The sequence below is a fragment of the Portunus trituberculatus genome, chromosome 17 (genome assembly GCF_017591435.1).
Source record: "Portunus trituberculatus isolate SZX2019 chromosome 17, ASM1759143v1, whole genome shotgun sequence".
NCBI lineage: Eukaryota > Metazoa > Arthropoda > Malacostraca > Decapoda > Portunidae > Portunus > Portunus trituberculatus.
Genome location: NC_059271.1, coordinates 15430348 through 15450347, shown reverse-complemented (window position 1 = coordinate 15450347; position 20000 = coordinate 15430348). Strand labels below are relative to the sequence as shown.

The 20000-nt window shown below is 43.0% G+C and overlaps 1 protein-coding gene and 1 non-coding gene across 5 annotated transcripts in view; both read left to right on the top strand.

Annotated features, from left to right (window-relative positions):
- The window catches only part of LOC123504748 (protein Wnt-7b-like), a 111937-nt gene that overhangs the window by 14181 nt on the left and 77756 nt on the right, over positions 1 to 20000 (top strand). For all 4 annotated transcript variants that reach the window (XM_045255521.1, XM_045255519.1, XM_045255518.1 and 1 more), the window contains exon 2: positions 12089 to 12738. In XM_045255521.1, coding sequence (XP_045111456.1) covers positions 12665 to 12738 — 74 coding nt within the window. In that variant the 5' untranslated portion in view covers positions 12089 to 12664. The remainder of the gene's footprint in view (positions 1 to 12088; positions 12739 to 20000) is intronic.
- Positions 15436 to 15509, top strand: Trnai-uau. The gene has a single exon. It is a non-coding gene; the product is annotated as a tRNA-Ile (tRNA).

The window sequence follows — 20000 nt, the reverse complement described above, 5'->3', positions numbered from 1 at the left end:
GTAAAGTGTTACTTCATAAAAGCAGTAGATCACATGACGAACTATTCCTCGAAGTGGGCACCCAATCCTTTCCTCCCTCTCTCTCTCTCTCCCTCCCTCCCTTCCTCCCTGGCGGCGGCTGATGCGGCAAGCCATGAGAGCGATGCTAGAAACTGAAGATCTTGAGCCGATTGGGATAAAGGTAGAAATGGATGAGGTCGGTATATTTCAAGGGTTACACAGAGTGTGGGTCGGCGCGATGGTTAGCGGGAGTGGCTGTTCCCTTTGGCTCACTTGAGACTACGGTTTAGTATTTGTTACAAACACTTCTTCAACACTCTATCGGTAACGAGGCAGGTCCAGTAAATGTCAATAAAATAAACTCAGAGGTAATTACCTGATTTGTCTAATGGCGGCCTGGGTGAGGCAGGATCGTCCTGCCCCTCGAACCCCACGGACCAGGTAGGCGGCGCTTAGGTGTGTGACGGGTCGAGGCGAGGAAGGCCGCCGCCGCGTCCAGGTGAGGGACGGTGACACCTTTTGACTCTGTTTGGAGCGGCGCGTCACTACTCCCATAATATATTTCTCTGGGGTATCTCGATCCTCTCTCCCCTTATCGTATCTTTTCCTTTTATTTTCCATCAATATTTATAATTTTTACTTGCTGAACTACGTCTAGTGATAAGTCTCTTCTCATAAACAAACCATTATATATAAGCAATTGTCATCAATATCAGAAAAGAACAAAACATTTTGCTTTTCTATACAACATACTGAATAAACAATTATATGGATGAAATCGAGAGCGAAGTTCAAAGAAACGTAGGTCGTAAAAAGATGGGAAGCAGGGTGTCACATTCTCTGGCTGATGACACCGAGATTAGGTGGTCTTCCTGTCAACTCAGAGGCCGCCGCCGGATCAGTAATCTGAACCAAGGCGGCGTGAACCAAGCCGGCCAAGTATGACTAATGCGTGGTGGGCTCTCTCTCTCTCTCTCTCTCTCTCTCTCTCTCTCTCTCTCTCTCTCTCTCTCTCTCTCTCTCTCTCTCTCTCTCTCTCTCTCTCTCTCTCTCTCTCTCTCTCTCTCTCTCTCTCTCTCTCTCTCTCTCTCTCTCTCTCTCTCTCTCTCTCTCTCTCTCTCTCTCTCTCTCTCCGGCCTATTATCTCCCAGTGAGGCCTAGGACACAAGGCGGCCGCTGCCGCCCCACGGCGGACGAGACATGCAGGGCACGACGCGTCTCTGACACTTACATGGGATCAGAAGATTTATTCGTTTGATAGGAGGTTTATCAGATCCTCCTTCTGGTGGCATATTGCAGCAGTTCAGGAGTGTTGTGCAACGCTAGGACACGAAGGAAGAACACATCCTTCCTACCAACCACCATTTTTTTCATCGCAAGGTTTAAATTTGCCATCCCCTCTCATCTAAACGAAGCCTTCATCCTGCCTCATCCCCACCACCATCCTACCTCACCCCCACCACCACCTGACGTCCCTCGCATCAGGCAGGCATCCATTTCTCTTTAAAATTTCTTTCATTGCTCTTCCTTCATCCCCTTACCTTGCCCATTCCTTCCCCCACCCCTAACAAAACATGTGCTCTCAACAACCAGTCAGACACATCTTCCCTGTAAATCCCCTCCATCTTCCTTCCTTCACTCTTTTACTCTATCTTCTCCCACAAGCCATCCCCTTCCCGGCTGTACACTCGCAGGTGGTCATATTGACACTGGCCCGCCCGAGCGGGAACATCGCGTTGACCAAGCTGTCTGTGGTCGGCGTCCAGTTGCCGTCGCCGCCTCAAACACTTTTTCATTTATATAAGTGCGTAGCCTTTACATCTTCCTTCTCGGGTAAGCTTATATATGGGACAAGTAACCTTAGATGTCATACTTAGTAGAAGAACAGGGAAATCTTTTTATCATCTTGAGAAAATATTCGTGTCATTGACGTTTTCTTCCATTCCCTTACGACAAAAAATATAATGCTTTGATGGCGACAGGGGAAGCGAATTGTCTTTCAAGCCCCGACGATGCAAATGTTTGCCGAGCCTTTAAGGCGGTGCGGCCCGTGTACCCAGGCGAGTGGAACCACGCGACGGGCTAACCTGCGATCCTCGGTGGGCACTCCCTCTCCCTCCCTCTCCCCTCCTTGCATTAGTGTTCTGCCAGCCGAGTCACTGCAAACACTGCACGTCACATGCTCGCCTCTTCTTATTTCACAAAAAAGTACGGGCGAGAATATTTCTACTGGCATGGGACCTTCATTGTTGGGATAGGGTGCGGCCTTCTCCGGCTTGGCGGGGCTGTGTGAAGGCCGGTTGCCGACATAGACGCAAACCAACAATTCTGCAACAATAACCAATATTTACGTGCGTCGTGGGGTAATTCAAGTAGCATTCAAGAGCATACGAATTAAAAACATTCATGTTCAATAAATTATCATAAAAGAAAATATAAAGTTCAAATCTGAAAATCATACAGCATCGGCGGGGTGAGAAAATAATAAATTACTCTCTTACGTGTACAGTGTACGAAGAAAAGCCGACTGATCCTTACCAGGTAAACTGAACAAGATAGTGCAGTGTCATTTCCGAACTGTGAAGGTATTTCCTTCTAAACCTGCCGGAGAGTTTGTGGTTTTGTGTGAACGAGGAGCTGGAAAAGACTGGAAATAAGTGTTAACGAGAAGTGAGAGACGGCCGTAGGACCAGAGTCTGTGCCATAAAGTGCATTAAGGTGTCAGCCACAAGTGATATATTATAGATAAACACAGGTGCTCTCGGAATTTGTGGGGGTAGTAAGGATTAAATAATGTTATTTATCTTTATCATAAAATGCAGTTAATAATGGAAACCTATTTTGTATAGAGCAAAGGTGAACCTTCAACGAATGGTGAATGAGAGAGGAAAGTGAGAAATATAGCTTCGCATTGAAATATGAAGAAAAAAAATGAATGTTGAATATATTAATGTACAAATAAGAATGAAAGTATATAAATGATTAAATAAGGCAAAAATATGTAAATAGTTAATGAAACAGTTACACAGGAAATGTAGAAAAAAAGTGGCATGTGTTAAGTACGTATTATAACTTAACTGGTAATGGAAGCAAATTAATACTAAATACTCTTAATGAAAACATACTCGAGCTTTACTTTTTTCTTTTCTTAGATGTAACACTGCAGCCACTAGTGCAAGGCTAGAGGAGTGGTGACACAACGGCAATATCACACTAGTATTAAGGTACCACTGCTATTTATGATTGATACATTATTCCTTCTTTACTTTCTTTTTTTGTTCCGTGCATCTCTACAGCTGCAGTTTAGTCCAGTGACCTTCAGCACTAACCTCCACTGTATTGAGTGTTTTTTCTGCTCTCTTGGAAACATAAAAAAAAAGTTAGAAAAAGCCATTGGACCATGGGGTAGCCTCTGTCTGTGCCTCAATCCATCTATCATTTCTTTCATGCCTTTTTGATAATTTTTTACTAATGAACATATTCCATTCGTCTGCCACTCTCTTTGAGAACAAGTTTTGTTAAGCTTCATTTAACTTGAACCCATTACTTTTTTCCTTGAATATTTTGCTTATATTTTTTATCTTAACCTATTACTTTTAATCCTATCATGATCATCATTTTGAACCCACACCTTCAGATCTCGCTTCAACTCCCGCACCTGTGACTGATTCTTTCACCACATACACATGCCTCGTCTCTTTTTTTTTTCTCTCTGTCGTTTCTAGAAGCAGTGTTTTCTTAATACCACAAGATACTTCCTCCTAAAATTAGTTATCCTATTTGTGTTGACAATTCAAGAAAACTAAATCTGATTTTATAATGAATTTCTTACCGTCCTTCAACCTTTATCTGTCTACTTGTTTCATCTATATATGTTAGAACTAAGACTAGAATATAATTTTCCTTTGTGGGCTTCGTGACTACCTCCGGTAGTGAAAAAAAATCTGCCAGTTTTCACATTTCGCAAGACTCAGCCGGTCAACGCGGTTAAAATGCAGGAAAAAGATAAAGATTGCTGGACTTTTGATTTGCACTGTGAGTTGCAGTGAAGTGAGCAGTGTTTGACAGCAAAGAATAACAGCCGCGTTACTAAAGAGTGTGGCAACCATTAACTTGAGTCTGCGTTGTAAAGTGTTGCATCATTCCATTAAATTGTTGGTTTTTATAAATACCTTCACTATTGTTCTCTCTTAGCTTTTGTTCATCGTGCAAAGGTTTAGGCTATCATAACCCTTAAATAAGTGGGCACATTTTTACCTTGATATTTGTGTACGATTAGACCATTTCATTGATATTAGGAATGGTGTATGGAGATCAGAAGATTAATGGCCTCGGTCTTCACTATTTCAATCCCCCACATAAGTTTCTGAAGCTGTATAAAATCACCAAATGACAACCAGAATGAATATAGAAACGCGTCATGGTACTCAAGGGTTAACTTATTTTTCCTTATTTTCTTTATATCAAGCATTGGGCAAAAATATCCTGTGGAATTATAAGAAAGTGAAAGCAACCAAACTTAACCATCTCCCACGAAGAGCAATTTACTTAATGAATTATACTGTGAATAATTTTACTCCGAATGATTCAGTGGAAGAAAATTATATACGTATTGAGGGTTCATTGCAATGATGTCAGGAGCATACATCAAGGAAAGTAAAGGAGTGGGAAAAGATCTGAATCAGACAGATGGGGAGGAATGGTGGAAAGAGATCAGTGTTGGCGGAACATGCATGCATCAGGATCGCCGCATAAAGGTCAACACTCACACCAAGTCTTGTCGCCCACACGTCCTAAAGTCGAACTACTGACCTGAACACTAAACGAAGGCAAACATCAACTTACCTTACTCTGTCTCTTGCCTTTTCTCACCCCTCATCACATCCATCAACTTTAAGAAACGAAGGGAAAATGTAACTTACTCTGAATGCTTTACTATCGTTGTCCATTTACTATCTTATCGAGTGTAGCGTAGGAAAAAATAACAACACATACTTAATCATCTTTTCACTATGCCTTTACTAAAACAAAAGAGCTTTAACTTTCTTTATGCAGTCTCTTCACAAAAATGGATGAACATTTTAACTTGCTATTCTCTTTGCGAAGTTTTCCGTCTCACTAAAAAGAGAAACACACCCCTCTCTTATTCCTTCATCTTTCCTCTCCCTTCATCATGCCTTTCACTACACCCTTCACCCTTCACCCTCATCTCACGCACGCCTCAAATCATTACCCTCCGCACCTCATCACCAGCTTAGTATGCTTCCCTTATTGTCTCAATCTATACATAGAAAACACATTAGGTGCAGCCTCTTTTCGTAAGTGCTTCGTACCTTCAGTGCAAAAATTTATCAGGCCATCCGTCTTAAGCTTCTTTTGTGGAGGGAGTGCAGCAAAAAAATAACGATAAGACGGAGCGGATGTTGAGAACTCCATGGAATCGATAAGCTCTTTTCGTGACGGCCTTGGTGTCCCTACTTGTCTGGCTTGTATCTGATGAGCGGAATGTTGGCGGTAGTGTGGGTTTGAACTGCAAGAAAATATTGATCATGTCGAGGTGGTGGTTAGTAGCAAGGAAGGGAAGGGAAGGAGGGAGGCCAGGCCATAGAGGGCGTGTTCCTGACCCTCCCTTTCTTCATTGACTAGTTTTTCACCTCTGATACCCTACAAGCTATTTACATTAGCGTGATGATAGCTTAGTTGGAGAGAGAGAGAGAGAGAGAGAGAGAGAGAGAGAGAGAGAGAGAGAGAGAGAGAGAGAGAGAGAGAGAGAGAGAATATGTATAAGATTCAACTTACGTATGAGTAAAGTAGAAATGGATCTTTATTGTCTTTTAACATGCAATGAAAACAAAGCAACATGTACGTAAGAAAGAACATGACACAAACTTTGGGCCTTGAGACGCACTACCCCTACCTTTTGTATTGAATTCTAATCTAAGATGAAGAAGAAAAAAAAAGATGATAAATAGATAGAGTTTGAATCACAGCTCGCGAGTGAATGGCGAAACAAATCAACTACATTGTGACGCCACCGGAACTAGTGAATGTGGCTACAGTGTAATCATGTCCGTGGCAGCGTATTCAACACACAGCTATCAAAGTCAAGGGATCCTTTTTCACGATAAATGAGGCAAGAAAGAGTGACTTAAGCAACACTGCGCTAGATAATACGAAGATACTTGAGAAAGTAAGAGAAAAATGAGGCGAGTAGTGTTGTGACTCGACCCGCTTAAACGAGGCTACGTGAAAGAGAGAGAGAGAGAGAGAGAGAGAGAGAGAGAGAGAGAGAGAGAGAGAGAGAGAGAGAGAGAGAGAGAGAGAGAGAGAGAGAGAGAGAGAGAGAGAGAGAGAGAGAAACCCAATGAATTATAGAGTTGTAGTAACAGGATCAATGGTTCTCCTTCTATGGTTATGAGACAACTCTACTTCCACTGAGATATTGCGTCAGCTAAGATATCTCGGATTCGTAGAGAGAGAGAGAGAGAGAGAGAGAGAGAGAGAGAGAGAGAGAGAGAGAGAGAGAGAGAGAGAGAGAGAGAGAGAGAGAGTATATACTTATCACCTACCTTCAGTAAAGCTGCCGCTGGAGAGGAACGTTCGTGAGACTTCTTGTTGAAGCGAAGGAGAAGAAAGACAGTGATAGATGAAGCTTGTGTGATGAAATATGAGTGTTGAGTTGCTTGTCACAGGAGGAGGGAGAAGGGAACAAAAGTTTTGTCGAAGGTCATGTCGTGATGAGAGATTGAGAAATCAGGTCTTTGTAAACAGAGAGAGAGAGAGAGAGAGAGAGAGAGAGAGAGAGAGAGAGAGAGAGAGAGATCCCACTGCCTGCATGGGACTGGAAGCAAAAGGTCACAAGTATATCGAACCACACCAACTGTATCTAATGTTCTTCTTGAGTGGACAGAACGCAGATAGTATACTTCAAACGAGTAGCAACGAATTAAAGATAAAGAAAAATCGCAAGTAAAAAAAAACAGTAAGACCGATGAGCCCACTCGAATGGCTCGAATAGATGATTAAACCTAAATTGTTTTTGCTCGTACTCTCTGTTTGTAGTTCCATTCGTCAAAGTATTTATTGAATCGACTTTCTTTCTTTATTAGCCTTGCTGTGTCATTTTTACCAGTCTAGCGTTAACAAATTTAAATATTTTCGGAGTGAAATAAAATGGTTTCTTGAGTTTCTTGTTCCATTTTTTTGCGCATTACGAGTTCAAATATTTTCTGAATTAGCTTTTCTTTTATTATTTGTACGTTTCTTATTTCTATGACTCTTATCTTGATAGAATCTCCAAAAGTACTTATTCAAAGTTTCATAACTGCTTCAATCAAAGGAAGACCTTCATGTCATAACCTTTTTATTTTTATTGATCTGTGTAAAGGAATTATTCTTACACTGAACACATCACTGTTCGCCTCGCAAACCCTCCTTTGGTTTGGTCGGGTGTGTTTTACTTCTTGGCGATAGAGTTAGAGTAGCGTGGTGTATATCCACCGTGCCTCTTCTCTTATTGACATTCTGTTCATGATGCGGAGAAAGAACAATGTAGATACTTTCAGATGCAGAATTTAGCTTGAATTGTGCTAGATTGCATTGCTTCCAGGCAACTTTTGGGCATTGGGTCCCCAGTGCTAAAACAACACAGGGTGGCCTCTTGACGTGTCGCCGCCTACACCATGGTGAGTCATGGCTTCCGATGACACACGGATCTCTTAATATAGCTGTTTTAGAATTCTTTATTATGTAGGTGGGAGAAATAATTACATTCAACTTGGTCTTATTCCTTATAAGTAAAGTTAATCCATTATGTTAATCTTCACCTCGGGAACACCGTCTGGAAGGTAATGGTCTGATTATCTCTCTAAATAGCAGACGATGCAAGTTCTCCTCTTAGAGAATAATGCATTTATTGTTTCGTAAATGGACTAAACCCCGAGGCGCCAAATCCAAAACATTTATAATCTTTAACACAATGAACAAATGTGTGTGATATGTCAAACTGACACACGTAAGACAGTATCGATTGTTGAGCCAATGGGACGAAAACTGTAGTTTCCATTACTGTGGATCCCCCTCCCCCACCGCGCCCCCAACACACACAATATATATATATATATATATATATATATATATATATATATATATATATATATATATATATATATATATATATATATATATATATATATATAAACATACCCACACATCCACATGGAAAATGCTTGAAGAAAGTGAATACTTTTATGAGTGCGTAGTCAGTGTGAGACGAAGGGTGAAGATGTGCCGCGGAGATAGCAAAGGAAGAAGGACCTTGAGTGGAGTGAAGGCAGACGGGCGAGGCAGGCGGTACAGTCGCCTCGTGTTTGGCGGGGATTTGAAATGGCTATATAGTATATGAAGTCATTCTTAGCTTTCTAAGAGCACCTGTGATTGCAACTTATGATGCAGGAACGAAGATGTGAGGAACGTGTTGCAGCAATATAGTGATATTGGGTATTTGTAGCGAAGAGACACCGGAAAAAGCATCAGTACTTGAGCCTGTCCGTCTCTGAGCAAGCGTGGTGAAGCGACGCCACGTAGAAGAATTTTAGTTCAAATAAATACTTAAAAACACATCTGCGCTTACTTAAATGAATGGACTTTAAGTGAAAGTGAATAAATAATGTGCAGAGTAAGAAGTTGGACAGGAATGAAAGACAGCTTAAGAGATATGTGTGAGGAACCTAACAAGAATTTTATACTCCGTTCCTCGTTAAGACAACAAGCATAGAGAGGCGTAGGTGGTGTAAGTAAGCCCTCCCTTCAAGGTTCATGAGGCGTTTACTGCGTGGTTTTAATCTCTTGTTTTTTTTTTTTCGTTTTGTTTTTCTATTTTCCTACGAGAGGGCTTTAACATAACCCACAGAAGCTCTTCACACTAACACAGGCCTCAGTAAAGGACGAAGGAATAAGAGTTGCCTGTCTCTCCACAGCCTCATCGTCGCAGAGTTTCCTCCTACATCCATCTCCCTATAATCTTAATCAGTCAGCGCCATCACAGGATGCTTAGGTCTCCAGCACAATGCATCCTAATGGTGCGTCCCTCGGCGGATGAACTCATACTTACCTGATGGTGCAAATGTGTGAATGTACGTATATGTACATGTAGTGACAGAGACGCAATTACTGATGCTCACACACACACACACACACACACACACACACACACACACACACACACACACACAGTATTTCTTATTATTATCATTATTATTATTATTATTATTATTATTATTATTATTATTATTATTATTATTATTATTATTATTGTTATTATCATTATTGTTATTATCATTATTATTATTATTGTTATTATTATTACTATTATTATTATCATTATTATTATCATTATTGTTATTATTATTATTATTATTATTATTATTATTATTATTATCAGTAGTAGTAGTAGTAGTAGTAGTAGTAGTAGTAGTAGTAGTAGTAGCAGCAGCAGCAGCAGCAGCAGCAGCAGTAGTAGTAGTAGTAGTAGTAGTAGTAGTAGTAGTAGTAGTAGTAGTAGTAGTAGTAGTACAGTAACAGTAGTAGTAGCAGCATTAATAGTACTAGCAGTAACCTAAGCATTATTATTGTAGTTAGAGTAACAGATTATCGAAGTTGAATATACATATATATATATATATATATATATATATATATATATATATATATATATATATATATATATATATATATATATATATATATATATACACACACACACACACACACACACACACACACACACACACATTTATATTATACCGGTTTTTTCAGAGTCAAAACCATGAAAAAATAGGAATGACGTAGTTAACCCTATTAGGATTAGGCGTGTTCATACACACACACACACACACACACACACACACACACACACACACACACACACACACACACACACACGAAGTCTTGAGTGAAATATTGTCTTGCTTTCTGGATCAGGACAGGACGGAGGGGTTGAGCTGTAAATGTAAGGGTTGTATAGACATCTCATGGTCACGCCTGTTGTGGTCTGTGTTGTTCTGCGCCGTCAGGATATCGAGAGAGCGAGATGGCGGTGCCCTTCCCGTGGGTGGTGGCAGGACGAGGGCGTGTGCAGGGTTGGCGTCAAGCAGGGAAGGGCAAGGGGGTGATAAATGTCGCGGCCTCTGTCTCTGTCTCTGTATCTCTTAGTTTCTTCCTCTATGTCTTTCTCCTTCTTTCCCTTCAGTTGCTTCTCGTATACAGTGGGCGGGTGTGGTCTCGTTTTGATGTTTCTATGTATATTCATCTATAATAGATTTGTGAACATCTGTGTATAATTCCTGAGTACTTTCTAATTGTATATAGTATTGTTTTAATACATACTTGTTGGTTTCAAGTAATCCTATCTCTCTCTCTCTCTCTCTCTCTCTCTCTCTCTCTCTCTCTCTCTCTCTCTCTCTCTCTCTCTCTCTCTCTCTCTCTCTCTCGTTCATGGTAGCCACCCAAATCCCAACAACTCACGCCCATGCTCTGAATAATGGTTCCACTTCTTGGTCCTCGCGGGGCAGGGAAAAGCAACCTCACTCAGCCTCTAGCCTCGTGTCTCAGTCTTACCTTCTTGTTTCGCTGTGAGATTCCTTCCCTCCTGTTGTGTATGAGAGAGAGAGAGAGAGAGAGAGAGAGAGAGAGAGAGAGAGAGAGAGAGAGAGAGAGAGAGAGAGAGAGAGAGAGAGAGAGAGAGAGAGAGAGAGAGAGAGAGAGATTGATAATTGTTGTTAGAATACTAATCTTTAAGTGTGTTTTGTCTGTTTGTTTGTTTGTCTGTTTGTTTGTTTCTCTCATTCTTTTTTGTGTTTATATGTTTGTTTTCCTTGTTTCTTGTTTTTTTATCTTTTTATGTGATTCGATAGATAGATGGATGGATAGCTTACTTGTCTACCCTCTCTCTCTCTCTCTCTCTCTCTCTCTCTCTCTCTCTCTCTCTCTCTCTCTCTCTCTCTCTCTCTCTCTCTCTCTCTCTCTCTCTCTCTCTCTCTCTCTCTCTCTCTCTCTCTCTCTCTCTCTCTCTCTCTCTCTCTCTCTCTCTCTCTCTCTCTCTCTCTCTCTCTCTCTCTCTCTCTCTCTCTCTCTCTCTCTCTCTCTCTCTCTCTCTCTCTCTCTCTCTCTCTCTCTCTCTCTCTCTCTCTCTCGTTTTATTCCGTGTTTATGTTCTCATTGGGACAGTTATTCTTGAGAGCCGCCTTCCTGGGTACACAGGAAAACACTGAGGCGTCTTAGGATTAAGAAGTGTGTGAGGGCAAATGGAAGGGGAGACGGAGACCAGCACTGAGTATGGCAGAGAGAATGGTAATGGTAACCTTCAAAGGACAGTGTGATCATTTAAAGAATTTGTCTTTCTTAGGTCCGTATTCAGAAACGCTTTGCTTATTCACCATGACTGTTTTCCAAGGCCATTGAGATGATTCACAGGGTTTTCAAGAGTGTTTCTCAAGTTAATAATGTAGAAATCTTGTCACTCTGCCTCTAGAACCGTAAAAATACATCAAAGCCTTTTGAAATAGTGGAGGTGAAGCACAGAAGTGTTTGATAATACGTGCCTTATTTCTCCTTCAATGACCGCTGAGGAGGCGAGTTTGTCCATTACCAATGATGAGTCAATCGAAAATTTGTTCTGTGTGGCTCAAGGAAGAGAAAAATGTCCACATGTCGCTCCTGGTGGTTTTCAAAGAGTTTGTTTCTTGCCTAATTGTGAACGGTAGAATGATGAATTAATCGTTTTACTGATGCAAAGCATTGCAGTAAGTAAGATCGCGTGACGCAGTAAGAAGAGTTGGGAAAGATTAATCATGTCTGTGTGATTGCGTCCTTGCATTTCAAACCGTCGTTTTTTTTTTCTTTTTTACAGTAAAACAAAACGAGGAAATGAATAAATGTGTTATATTGTTCGCATTGTCCACGTGATTTGTGTTTTTATTGGCTGATTTAATCTGGCAACTAAACTTTATTGTTTCATAGCAATAGATGGAACGAGGCTGAGGTAATAAATGTTTTATATTGTTGTTTATATTGTTTTCTTTCTTTTCAGAAAATAGAAATGCCAGCCTGGAAATGTGATTCCATGAATAATTTAATGTTGATAAAAAATCAAATCTGAAAACTCTGGAGGTTGACAATTCCCGTTTTTTTCTGCCATAAGTGAAATATGAGATGAGTACTTGATGTGAAGCTGAACATTGTGAGACAAACCTATTGGGCGGGCGAGCAAGACACAGTTGTGAAGCGCTGGAAAGAGAGGATAAGGAAAAGGTGAATAAAGTAGTGTCATCAAAAAAACAAAAACAATTAAAACAGCGTTACACACAAAAAAATCTGGTGCATTGGATGAGCCTAATGGTGGTGGGCGGTGAATGAAGGTTTGAAAGCAGGATCCGCTGGTGGAAAGTGGCGGCATGAAGGAGGCACCGTGGCGGCGGAGTAGGAGGAGCGTCGTGACGGTGTCCTGGACGTCGCGCAATGCCGGACTCTCCGTCATGGCAAAGAACCGCCATTTTGCCCTCAGACCCTGACAACTGCAGTGCGTCGTGGCACCGCCAAGCACCAGCCTCTGAGTGGCGAGCATGAGCCGTTGCATCAACCACTACCATCGTCCGCTGCGGTGAAGATGACGCCGATCTACCAGTATATCATCCCCTACGCCATCCTCCTTGCCATCATCAACTCCTATACACACACCAGGTAAGTCCACCCTTCCCCAAAATACTTGTAGTCGCCTTCCTCTACAACCTTCTTCCATAATATGCAACCTGCCTCCTCGGTCACGCTTATCCCCATGCAGCGCCTCTCAGCTGGCTCCACTTCTCTCCAGGAAATACAGCCCACCCTACTGTCTCATTCGTCAGGCCGTTCCGTCTCTCACTCCTGTAGGTCTGTGCGAATGTTGAGTTTTGTAGCGTCCTGAAGTAATGTGTCGTGAGAAAAAGCCATCAGTGGGGCGGAGGAAGGCTGGGGTCAAGGTCATTGTTGTTTATCCTATGTACTGGTGGTGGTCAAGGGAGCCACCACCACCACCACCACCACCACCACTAGCGACGGAAAATACAAAGGTCTCAACCACTACCAGACCACAGCGACCTGCCCCTGCCGTGTTAATCAGCTGTGGTGGGTGGCTGGTGAGGCACTAGATGAAGGAGGAGGATGAGGAGGAGGAGGAGGAGGAGGATCTTCTTCAAGAGGCACTATTTTGAAACAGTTACACATTACAAAAAGAAAATGCAGCGCTCAAATAGCTTGACTAATAATAATTTCCCTCCGAGGAACACGTTTTTCACTTAAACTTCCCCCTACCTCCTCCTCCTCCTCCTCCTCCTCCTCCTCCTCCTTCTCCTTCTCCTTTTCTTCGTCCTCCTTCTCCTCCTTCTCCTCCTGGGTCCACGGAAGGCAAACCATCACCCTGCTAATACCATGAACATCCGCCCATTCTTCCTTGCGTCCGCCCACTACTTTTCTTCTCTTCTCTTCTCTTCTGCGCCGCAACTGCTTCTGTCACACATCCTTTTGTTCTTGTCTTTGTCCTTGTCTTTCTCTTTTATTTTGTTTATAATGGTGTTTATTTCTTTTTAATTTGTTTTTTTCTTTATTTTAATTGTTGTTCATTTTCTTATTGTTATTGTTGTTCTTGTTGTTGTTGTTGTTGGTGGTGGTGGTGGTGGTGGTGGTGGTGGTGGTGGTGGTGGTGATTGTGGTAATGATGATTATAGTGCTGATGTTGTTGTATTTAGTGTTGTTGTTGTTGGTGGTGGTGATGGTGGTGGTGGTAATGGTGATGATAATGGTGCTGGTGTATTTGTTGTTGTTGTTGTTGTTGTTGTTGTTGTTGTTGTTGTCGTTGTGTTTTTAGCTTCCTTTTCTTCTTCTTTAGTTAGTTACTTCTCCTCCTCCTCCTCCTCCTCCTCCTCCTCCTCCTCCTCCTCCTCCTTCTCCTCCTCCTCCTTTCCCATCGTTCTCAATTTTACCGACCGCACCGTTGCGTCCCCCACCTCCCTCTCACATGCCTCTTCTCTGCCCTATGCACACTCTCTCCGCCCCCTCTCCACCTGTCAGCTGTTCAAAAGACACTGACTAATGCATGTACAGACAATCTTATCGCCGACTGTAAATAACCCTTTAGATGATATCGTTCTTTTCACCATGTTGTCCCTGTTGTTTTAGTTCGCTCATCCTCTCTCTCTCTCTCTCTCTCTCTCTCTCTCTCTCTCTCTCTCTCTCTCTCTCTCTCTCTCTCTCTCTCTCTCTCTCTCTCTCTCTCTCTCTCTCTCTCTCTCTCTCTCTCTCTCTCTCTTTGTCCCTGCATCTTATACTTAGACTCTCTCGGTTTCACTGTCCCTTCACACCGCCATTTGCTCACTGACATGCTAGGAAATGAATGGGAGAAAAATGTCTGATTTCTCTCTCTCTCTCTCTCTCTCTCTCTCTCTCTCTCTCTCTCTCTCTCTCTCTCTCTCTCTCTCTCTCTCTCTCTCTCTCTCTCTCTCTCTCTCTCTCTCTCTCTCTCTCTCTCTCTCTCTCTCTCTCTCTCTCTGTGTGTGTGTGTGTGTGTGTGTGTGTGTGTGTGTGTGTGTGTGTGTGTGTGTGTGTGTGTGTGTGTGTGTGTGTCGAGGTGAAGGGTCTTGTAGGTTGCATCGAGTTGCATTTTTGCGCACCAGGATGTTATCTTTTGTCCTCTCAACACACACACACACACACACACACACACACACACACACACACACACACACACACACACACTAACACTCAAAAAAGAAACAAGACTAATGAGCGTCAGTGTATCAACAAGGAAGTCTCCCTCGCCACCATCAGTTCCACAGACGCACCACCAATCACCGCCATAACTCACCACCCAACTAGAATCCAAGAAAACTGGATGTTGTATCGCCGCTTTGTTTGAGTTTTCACATTCCTCGAGTGCCGATGTGTTTGCTAGCAGAGGGCAGCTAACAGAACACAATTTTGTCCTCATTGTCGCCACTGGATTACAAGAGGACGTGGTGTGAGGGGGAGAGAGTGAAGGCAAGAGATATGCAGATGATTTTCGCCACCTTATCTGGCAGGTACGACTTGCTCAAGCTGTTCAGTTGCTTTCTCTTCACTGCTCTCCCCAACGGAGTTCACACTTTGTCTTCATTTCCAAGCTAATTGATTTACTAATTCCTCCTCGGTTTGTTCTAATTGTCCATTATGCGTTTGCTCGGTAAGACATGCAGTTTGCCAAGAGTGTTTGCCTTCTGCCTTTTCTCTTTCTTCTTATTTTTTCTATTCTTCCATGCGGTAGTGGGTAAGGTTTGTTCAGTCAAGCCAGCAAGCATGTTAGATATACAGCCTCGCGAAGACACACACACACACACACACACACACACACACACACACACACACACACACCGCGTAGTGTAGTGGTTAGCACGCTCGACTTATACTCGAGAGGGTCCGGGTTCGAATCCCGGAGACGGCGAGGCAAATGGGCAAGCCTCTTAATGTGTAGCTCCTGTTCACCTAGCAGTAAATAGGTACGGGATGTAACTCGAGGGGTTGTGACCTCGCTTTCCCGGTGTGTGGAGTGTGTTGTGGTCTCAGTCCTACCCGAAGATCGGTCTATGAGGTGTGAGCTCGCTCCGGAATGGGGAAGAATGGCTGGGTGACCAGCAGGCAACCGAGGTGAATTACACACACACACACACACACACACACACACACACACACACACACACACATATAGTCTTTCTTTTTGTCTTGCTCGGTTGAAGAAATATTCGAGAAGATAACTGAGACGCAAACGTCTATGAACATTTTTTTCTTCAAAGTTTTAAGATGAGGGAGGAAGATGAATAATCATTTTGCAGTCCTCGGTCATTTTTTTTCCTTATTTAATCTCTTTATATATACGTGGAAAGTAACAAAGTCGTACGCAAACTAACATCGCCTTCGTCGTCGTTGTTGTTACGTTGAGAAAAGTATCACAATTCCGAAGAAGCACAGAAAAAAAAAATAATAGAGTTCATGAAGATATACATGAAATTAATGAAAATAATAATAAAAAAAAAACTTACACGATAAAAGGCAAAACATTCCAAGTACAAATTATAAGTATATGAAAACCTTGAGCACCTTCTGCACACACAAGGAGTCCAGGCACACTCAACTTGCACGTTACCTGTTACCTGCACATCTACCTCCTGACGTCACTCCCCTTCCTTCCTCCGACGTCACCGATAAATGATGATGATGGCTGGGCAATTGTGAGACCGCCCCTGACCACCCACCCACCGCCACAGGGGACGCATGGACGGGAGGCATGGGTTAGGGACGGTACATCTTGGGTAGGAGTGAAGGAAGGAAGGTGGGAGAGGGGAGAGGTACCGGTAGTCACAAAGGAATGCTGTTAATTGCTACCCAGAAGGTTCCTTGAGGTGACGGTGGGATTGCCTGCGGCCTGGCGGTTTGAAGTGGAACAGTGGAGGGCAGACGAGGGAAAAGAAATGGAGAAAGGAATGGCTTGTGTTATACGTGTGTGTGTGTGTGTGTGTGTGTGTGTGTGTGTGTGTGTGTGTGTGTGTGTGTACGTCTGTTGGGTATACATGTGAAGTGGACCGTGAGAAAGGGCGCACACACACACACACACACACACACACACACACACACACACACACACACACACACACACACACACACACACACACACACACACACACACACACACACACAAAGAAAAAAAGAAAGAAAGAGACGGACTTAATATATAATTTTGCAAAGTGAGGAGGTTGTTCGGGAGCAGCAAAATTAATACCAACGAGGATTGGCTGTCGAGCAGGATTGAGGTGGGTGTTCGGGAAAGCACTGGGTGGCGGGATGGCTCTCCGCTATCCTCTCTCGGTGATGAGTGGCGCTATAAACTCATTAAACTACTCTGGCGAGGAAAGAGCTTAGTAGTTATTGGTGGCATATATTAGACGCGGTGCAAGAATTACGCTTCAATGTGCAGTTGATATAAAAGAGGAAACAGACAGCAGAGAGAGGAATTCTAGTCGCTGAAGTGTAAGCATTTATAAGAAAAGGTTAGTGCATGATGCAAAGGTGCTGTTAACGTGGCCGTGGCGTGAGGAAGAGAAAGTGATGTTAATGTTAGAGAGGTCTGTGGTGCTGTCTGGTGGCTGGTGGTGGTGACGGGATGTGGTGAGACTGGTGGATGACATACACTTGCTATGCGTCTGTGGTCCGTATTCAGAAACGCTTTGCTCTTTCACCACCACGCTTTTTTCTAAGGCCACAGAGATGATCACCGGGGTTTTCAAGAGTGTTTCTACAGTTAATAATGTAGAAATCTTGTCAGTCTGCGCCCAGAGCTGCAAAAATACCTTAAAAAACTCATGTGAATTTAAATAAAGCCTTTTTGAAATAGTGGAGGTGAAGCACAGAAGTGTTTGAGATACGAGCCCCAGTGTTCTTAACAGTATGGTGGCCGAGCAGTAGAGGATTAAAAAGGACAGTGCATAGCCATCAAACCAGTGTCACTCTTACATAAACAAATAAGTGAAATAAAATAGATAAATAAAACTACCATGTCACTGCCACCAAAAATGCATTAGTCTTCCAGCCGAGTAAAGAGAACAAACTAGTAGGCAAACGTTCAATGTCTGGCCAAATAATGTGTCGCTTCTTTCCTTCAAAATTCGAAAGAAAAAAAAGCTCATTGATAAAAGTATAGTGTTATCCTGAAGGTTATAATCCAGAATAGCCCCGATAGTTGTGGTGTAACCGTGGTAGTGAAAGGACTGGAGATTAGAGCAATAGTGATGGTGAAGGTGCTGGTGAAGGTGGTGGTTAAGTTTCTGTGGTGATAAAGGTGCTGTGGTGGTGAAGGTGATGGTGAAGGTGGTGGTTAAGTTTCTGTGGTGGTAAAGGTGCTGTGGTGGTGAAGGTGATGGTGAAGGTGGTGGTGAAGGTGCTAGTGGCAAATAGGGAGGATGAATTTTTTTTTAGTCATGCATTGCTCTCTCTCTCTCTCTCTCTCTCTCTCTCTCTCTCTCTCTCTCTCTCTCTCTCTCTCTCTCTCGCTCTCTTTGTAGCAAAATTAAACAAAACGAACGCATTTAATCGTTCTTTAAAAAATTTTCTTTTGTCTGTCGAAGATATAAAGGCCATTTACTTTTTTATCCATTTTCTTCTCCTCCGAGGCTACCTGCTGCTACCTGGCCTGAGCCGCCGCACCGTTTGGCAGGTAACGTGGTGTTAGCGCGCTAAGGGAGTCACAGGTTCAGTTCCTCCTTTAATTGGTCAGCATTAGCATATAGATGAAGTTATGATAGCCAGTGTGCAGCCGGTTACTGGGTGGAAGAGAGGGAGAGGGAGAGGAAGAGGGAGAGGTGCTGGTTGTTTTGGTAGTACAAGGCATGTCGAATGGGAGGAAATTTTAATGGTTTGAGAGAAAAAAAAAGCTAAGTACGGGCAAGAGGTAGTGTTGTGTAATTAAGATAGTGTACCATAATGTTTTGGATGAAGGACACTATCTTGGGAGCTGTTGTAGGGTGTGTTGTGTTGTGGGGTCTTCTTTTTTTCTTTTCTTTTCTTTCCTTTAATGTTTCTTTGGGAGGGCAAATAATTGGTAGTAACTTCAGGTATTGTGAGGAAAGAAGTATGTATGTAATTTTGTTCACAAATCCACTCTTCTGCCTCTTGTCCCTCTGTTTCTGTTCTACTCGTCTCTGTCTCTCTCTTTCTGTCTGTCCGTCTCTGTCTATACATATATGTATATTTGTTTGTCTGTCTGTCTGTTTGCCTGTCTGCCTGTGTCTATGTGTTTATTTGTCTATCGATTTGTCAATCTTTCAGTCTTTATGTTGTCTGTTTGTCGGCATGGTTCTCTCTCTCTCTCTCTCTCTCTCTCTCTCTCTCTCTCTCTCTCTCTCTCTCTCTCTCTCTCTCTCTCTCTCTCTCTCTCTCTCTCTCTCTCTCTCTCTCTCTCTCTCTCTCTCTCTCTCTCTCTCTCTCTCTCTCTCTCTCTCTCTCTCTCTCTCTCTCTCTCTCTCTCTCTCTCTCTCTCTCTCTCTCTCTCTCTCTCTCTCTCTCTCTCTCTCTCTCTCTCTCTCTCTCTCTCTCTCTCTCTCTCTCTCTCTCTCTCTCTCTCTCTCTCTCTCTCTCTCTCTCTCTCTCTCTCTCTCTCTCTCTCTCTCTCTCTCTCTCTCTCTCTCTCTCTCTCTCTCTCTCTCTCTCTCTCTCTCTCTCTCTCTCTCTCTCTCTCTCTCTCTCTCTCTCTCTCTCTCTCTCTCTCTCTCTCTCTCTCTCTCTCTCTCTCTCTCTCTCTCTCTCTCTCTCTCTCTCTCTCTCTCTCTCTCTCTCTCTCTCTCTCTCTCTCTCTCTCTCTCTCTCTCTCTCTCTCTCTCTCTCTCTCTCTCTCTCTCTCTCTCTCTCTCTCTCTCTCTCTCTCTCTCTCTCTCTCTCTCTCTCTCTCTCTCTCTCTCTCTCTCTCTCTCTCTCTCTCTCTCTCTCTCTCTCTCTCTCTCTCTCTCTCTCTCTCTCTCTCTCTCTCTCTCTCTCTCTCTCTCTCTCTCTCTCTCTCTCTCTCTCTCTCTCTCTCTCTCTCTCTCTCTCTCTCTCTCTCTCTCTCTCTCTCAACACAGTAATCCTAGTTACTTTTTTTTTTTTTTTGCATGAAATTGATTTACAACATCCACCAGGGAACTTTGCCAACATCAATCCCTGTTTGCTTGTCTCGTCAGCTGCTTATTTCAAGGAGTAAACATTATCATTTCATCTGCCCTGAATAACTTATCAAGCCACGATGCACGGAGCAGGATTGAGGTCGGAGGATGGCGGGGTGAGGGAGGACTGCAAGATGAAGGTGAAGGAGGGATGAAGAGAGGGGAGAGAGGTAGATAGGAAGGTTAAGAGGGAGTGGGTTAGAATGATGTAGGAATGTAGTAAGGAAGAGGAAAAGAAATCAAGGAGGC